The following is a 5,859-nucleotide window of genomic DNA, read 5'->3' as shown; positions in this document are numbered from 1 at the left end:
ACACTAGCGAATCAAATACATGCCACATATACAAAATTTGATGTGTAAATTCAAATTCAGATAATGTGAAATTCATCCCACCCCGTTAGTGTATACACTGACAGTATAAGAAAGATGTGTAATATGTGTTTGCTATCTGGTGTGGTGATACTATAAGAGTGCACAATAGTGGGTCTAACATTATCGTTTCCATGAAAGGGTGAATTTCTTCTGCAAATTGTTGCAATTCAAGGGACCGTTGATAACTTTAAAGCATTAATTAATATGGATTTACTTTCCTTCATAAGTTTGCTGCGGAATGCTGTATGCGTGTGGGGCACCAAATAGAAACAAAAAAAAGCTTGTAATATTAGGAAAAATAATTACAAGTGATTCTTTTCTTTTAATAGAGATCCTATGTGGCAATAAATAGATTAACAAATTGTTGCAATTTAAGGGATAGTTGATAATTTTAAAGCATTAATTAATATGGATTTACTTTCCTTATTCAGTTTGCCTGTTCAAAAACTCAAAACTACAAGGAGTTATATGTAATTTAGCGACTGTGCAATAGCACAAAGAAGATTATTTTCAATAGAAATATCTTCCATATAAATATCGGCAGAAGATTATAAGTATGATTAATTGGCATATTGGGTTCAAGTACAAGGTTAGCCTTAAATGCTTTGCCTTTTCTGCCAAGTGTTGCACAATGTTCGCCGCTTGTTCATCATGCGACATGTAATACTAGTCCTGGTCGTATGCATATAAATATGGTCGGCTAGTTATACTCTTTGCATTGTGTGTAGATCAGAAGTATTCTACTTTCAATGGAGGGTTTGATTCTTATTTCTTGGCTAGCTTTCGGGGTTCTTTGCATCTTCTTGTTTCTGTTGAATTGGAATTACATAAGATATTCGAAAAAAGGGTTGCCTCCTGGCACCATGGGGTGGCCATTTTTTGGTGAGACTCTAAAGTTCTTAGAGCTAGGACCAGAGTTCATGAAAAGGCAAAGAACAAGGTTGGTTCTTCAGCCTCATATTGCTAATTCTCTAGTCAATTGTTGCGATTATGATTCATATAATTAACAGTCATTATCTCTTATTTGTTCTCCAAAATCAGGCAAATAAGTACTACAAGCAGACTATGCATTAATTTTGACTAAGTTCAGGGAAAAAAGATGTGGCTGGAAAGTATAGCTTTGTAAATTTTCCCTTTCCTCTGTTTTCTGGTTCTTTGTTGATTGCCGTTTTTACTCTAATTACTTAAAAGGAAAGGCTAGAGTTAATAATCACCATCGCCAAAACTTATGTCGCATGCCCGCTGGCAGCCAGCTGAAATCATTCCAAGATATATGGTAACACCCTTTTAAGAAGTTGGTTTGTATGATCATATAGCAAATTTTTGTGGCTTTCTGAGTAAGAGCCTTGTATACTTGATTATTCTTTATGCATTTCATCCATTATTTCCGTTAGCAGAAAATGATCAGCTAAGTATGTGGTTTTGTCGGGTAAATTTTACGTGTTAGTGTCCCGGTGATGTTTATAATTTTGAACAACTAGTTCTCTCCCTTTATACAGTACAGTATTAAATATATTAGTATATGCTCTACCTTTTTAACATTTTTTCTTTCTTTTGCCCTTTAAATTAAATCCCGCAACATGGTCTATAGATTTTCACAGATTTTATATTTTGTCACCGCAGGTATGGAAACCTTTTCAAATCCCATATATTAGGATGCCCTACCGTTGTCTGCATGGATCCGGAGCTCAACAGGTATATTCTTTTGAATGAAGCAAAAGGGCTTGTGCCAGGATATCCACAATCCTCACTGGACATATTGGGGAAGCATAACATTGCTGCTGTGAGTGGATTCGCTCACAAGCAAATTAGAGGGTCAGCCATGCTTCTTATAGGCCCTTCAACAGTGAAAGAACAGCTACTACCTAAGATTGACAAATACATGAGACTATTCCTCCAAAATTGGGATGGAAAAGCCATTGATATTCAAGAAAAGTCCCAAGAGGTATGTGTTTTAAAGATGTTTCACAACAGTTTGAATCAATTGGAACTTGAAAAATTAGGAATCCCAAGTTATTTATTTATTGGTTAAAATTTTTGTTTATTTAGTCATCATCTGGGCGACTTTCATCAGTTAATGCAACATCTTTTCTTGCAGATGGCATTCTTCCTATCCTTCAATCAGATTTTCGAGGATGAATCAAGTGTAATTTATGAAGCTTTCAAGGCAGAATTTGACAAGTTTGTGGTAGGAACAATTTCTCTTCCTATCAACCTTCCGGGAACAAACTACTATAAAGGGCTTCAGGTATATAGCCCTGGCTATAATTTGTTTCTGTCAAAATGATTTACATTTCTGAAGAACAGTGTGGCTAATGTAACATGGCTGTGTGTTTCTACAGGCAAGGAAAAATATTATTAAGCTTTTAACAGAAGTAATAAAAAGTAGACGAGCAGCTTCCTCCACATTTCATCACGATGACATGCTAAATTCTCTGTTAGCAAACGAAGACTCGAGCTATAAGCTTAATGATGAGGAGATATATGATCAAATAATGACGATTCTGAATTCTGGATATGAAACTCTGTCAACTACATCCATGATGGCTGTCAAATATCTCCATGAACATCCCAAGGCTTTGGAGGAAATCAGGGTAAATAACCCATTAATTCAATTATAGTTTCAGGATAGTCGCATAATTTTTGTTCATTCCAGGAGGAGCATTTCATGGTTCGTCACAACAAGTCGCTTGAACAACCAATTGACTGGAATGACTATAAATCGATGAGGTTTACTCGTGCGGTAATTCAGTTAATCTCTTTGAAAGCTACATGGTGGAACTTATAATTAGTATATTTGGGTCAAAAGGGTTTGCAAAATAATTCTCTGTATACGTTGTCTTGTAGGTCATCTTTGAAACCCTGAGATTGGCTACCGTTGTCAATGGTGTTTTGAGGAAGGCCACCAAAGATATGGAGTTAAATGGTGCGATATAGAACAAAAAAGAAAACAAAACTAGAGATAACAGCATATGCTAAGAGTTGTCTAAGCGCCATTGCTGAAGTCAAGGCAGCAGAAATTACAATTTACAAATGATATGATGCTAGTTCCTCCTACATTTCCTATTTACTACTACCTTATTTTCAGGATTTCTCATTCCAAAAGGATGGAAAATTTACGTCTTTACAAGGGAAATCAACTACGACCCATACCTTTATCCGGAGCCATTCAAATTTAATCCATGGAGATGGTTGCAGGTTAGACACTAATAATCTTTCAGTTGGGCTCGTTATCTAATACTAATTATAACAAGTTACATTTATGTATAATGACATGATTTTTGGGTCCAATGCAGGATACGAGCTTGGAATCCCATAGTTATTTCTTCTTGTTCGGTGGAGGAAGTAGGCTTTGCCCTGGTAAAGAACTAGGGATAGTCACAATTTCGGTGTTCCTTCACTATTTTGTGACCCGGTACAGGTGAGATTAACTCATGAATATTTTGTTCTAGAAATAAAGGCCAAAAAATGATAATAATATAAAATGATGCATAATTGATGCCCTTCAACTTTAATTAAATTTGAATGCTTTTTTGTGATGATTGTTTTACAATTTTACAGGTGGGAAGAAATAGGAGAAAATAAGATTCGATATTTCCCAAGAGTTGAAGCACCAGAAGGGTTGCACATGAGGGTTATGAAGTACCAATAATACCTTTTTTTTTTTTTTTGGGAAAATCAATAGTACCTCTTTGGGTTGGATTAGTTAATGAATCGGCATAGTTTGGACTGTGATTTTCTACCAAAAAAAATTATATTTTTCATGAACATATTTTTTAAAATTTATTTTTACCTCGCATACATCAAATCGATACAATACATTTTTCTACAAAAAATTTTAAAAATAGCAATCCAAATAGGGCCACTGGGGTGTATGTATGATCCCAACTCAAAAGTATGAATAAACTAGCATTGAATTGGAAGCAAATGGTTTTGTCAATTCCTTTGAGACTCTACATTCTGCAATTCTTGTTCAGTTCATCAGTACTCTCAATTTGTCAAATTTCGTTGAAATTGGTTTCTTAGCTACTGTGGGTGCTGATTGAATTTTTGGTACTACAAGATTGAGGATCGTTTTTCATGGGAAAGGGCCTTGTCAATGCTCTGACTAGACAGTTTAACTACACTCCCGCTTGTAGTAGATAATAATGATTTGAAAGCTAGTTAAGAATGAATTAAAACACTGCCTGGCATGTGCTATTTGTTATTAGGGATTTTTTAATGAGTGCCTACAGGACACTCATTAATATGAATAAGAGACAATCTACTTAATTAATGCATTAATTATTTTACATTTTGAAACTCGTTTTTAATTTGTAAAACACGAATCGAATTTTTAAAATTTGTAAAATCGTAGTGTTGCATGAGTTGTTGTTTGGACTGAAATTTTTTGCATAATAATTTTTATATTTTTTATTACCGCATTTTTTAAACACTTTTTTATCTTACATACATCAAATCATTATGATATATTTTTCTATAGAAAATGGCAACCCAAACATGATAGTTTTTAGAAACTTTCAGCCTCAGAACTTTTTATGCTCCGGCTTTGTTTAAAAACTGAGGCAACTATTAAACCAAATCCTTTCGCCAGTATTCTTTTTTTCGAGAGAACACATTGTTCGAAAAATGCACATGAAAGGAAATACGGGAAAAGCCACGACCCATCCCCGCTGCTTCCTTTTTCAAACATAGACCAGTCATTAAAAATACGAAGCATGTATGGAAGCAGTTCAGCTGTTACAAATATAATATGCAAAGCAGAAAAATTAAAGCAAAATGAACTAAAACAAATTATTAATGCACAAATTCAACTTTCGAGTGCACAAGCTTAAATTTGTTAACCTTAATATCACTTTCTAATATCGCTTATTAGTCTTCTTAATATCACTTTCTAAAAAAATTATCAGCTAGGCCTAAGATTAACGAGTGACCCCAATAAATTAATCGAGCAGCTTACTATAATTTAGTACTAATTATGTTGCAATTATCTCTTCAAACCATATAAATTAATTGAAGAGCTTGGACATGCATATTGTGGAATTTATCGATATGATGAGGAAGTACCCATGTAAGTGGAGGGGCATCTGGCTAAGGCCTTAGATCATAGAGGTCCTAATTTAATCCCCTGCCCTACTTCTTAAATCCCCATCCTTTCTTGCTAAAAAATAAAAATAAAAATAAAAAAGTGGAGGGGACATCTTTACAGCCAAACTAAGCAAGGGTGGTGTATTTGCCAACTTATTTTTTAGTGTAATGTTCCAACTTGTTTATAAATGTGTAAGCTGTACTAAAAAGAATAAAACAAAATCTTTTTTTTTTCCCGATGTCTTCATGGCATTAATCACACTGAAGAATGAGTAAAAACGCTTTGCGGAAGGAGCGCTTTCTTACTATTAAAGAGAGACATTTAAAAACTGATGTCTGAGTTATCATAAGCTTTGTGCATCGGTATTTTTTTTTTTTTTTTTTTTTTCTATTTTGAACTTCTTTAACTTTTGAAACGCGGGTCGAATTTTAAAATTTTGTAAATAGTTTGATAGCATGAGTTTTTGGAAAGATATTAGAATCTAAAGTGACTAAAACACAGAGAATATGGATACGTTTAGTGTTTAGTTTTTGGAAATTTTCAACCTCACGACTTTTATGTTCAGATTTTGTCTAAAATGGAGGCAACTACTGAACCAAATCTTGCCCAATATTCTTTTTTCTTTTGTGTTTTTGTTGCTTTTGGTGCTATTGATTCGAAACTAATCATGGGTTAATACAATTTTTCAATTTAATTTTTTGAAAGAAAAA

General features: G+C 33.9%; 1 protein-coding gene across 1 annotated transcript; it reads left to right on the top strand.

The window, feature by feature from the left end:
* The first annotated feature begins 809 nt into the window (after window positions 1-809).
* On the top strand, window positions 810-3,712 carry LOC113752630 (cytochrome P450 85A-like). Its single transcript, XM_027296725.1, has 9 exons — window positions 810-1,000; window positions 1,684-2,005; window positions 2,159-2,308; window positions 2,403-2,654; window positions 2,717-2,803; window positions 2,908-2,986; window positions 3,149-3,258; window positions 3,357-3,481; window positions 3,622-3,712. Exons 1-9 carry the CDS (start codon window positions 810-812, stop codon window positions 3,710-3,712), a joined length of 1,407 nt encoding a protein of 468 aa, XP_027152526.1.
* The last annotated feature ends 2,147 nt before the right edge of the window (window positions 3,713-5,859 follow it).

This window comes from Coffea eugenioides, chromosome 11 (assembly GCF_003713205.1).
Source record: "Coffea eugenioides isolate CCC68of chromosome 11, Ceug_1.0, whole genome shotgun sequence".
Taxonomy (NCBI): domain Eukaryota; kingdom Viridiplantae; phylum Streptophyta; class Magnoliopsida; order Gentianales; family Rubiaceae; genus Coffea; species Coffea eugenioides.
Note: the sequence above shows the minus strand (reverse complement) of the source record. Positions and strands in the feature narration are given on the sequence as shown.

What these genes read in the sequence shown, in the direction of transcription:
- LOC113752630 (XM_027296725.1), top strand. Translation starts at nt 810, where the DNA reads ATGGAGGGTTTGATTCTTATTTCTTGGCTAGCTTTCGGGGTTCTTTGC. An exon ending in AGGCTTTGGAGGAAATCAGG is followed by an intron (nt 2,655 to 2,716) that starts GTAAATAACCCA and finishes TGTTCATTCCAG; the next exon opens with GAGGAGCATTTCATGGTTCG. An exon ending in CGATGAGGTTTACTCGTGCG is followed by an intron (nt 2,804 to 2,907) that starts GTAATTCAGTTA and finishes GTTGTCTTGTAG; the next exon opens with GTCATCTTTGAAACCCTGAG.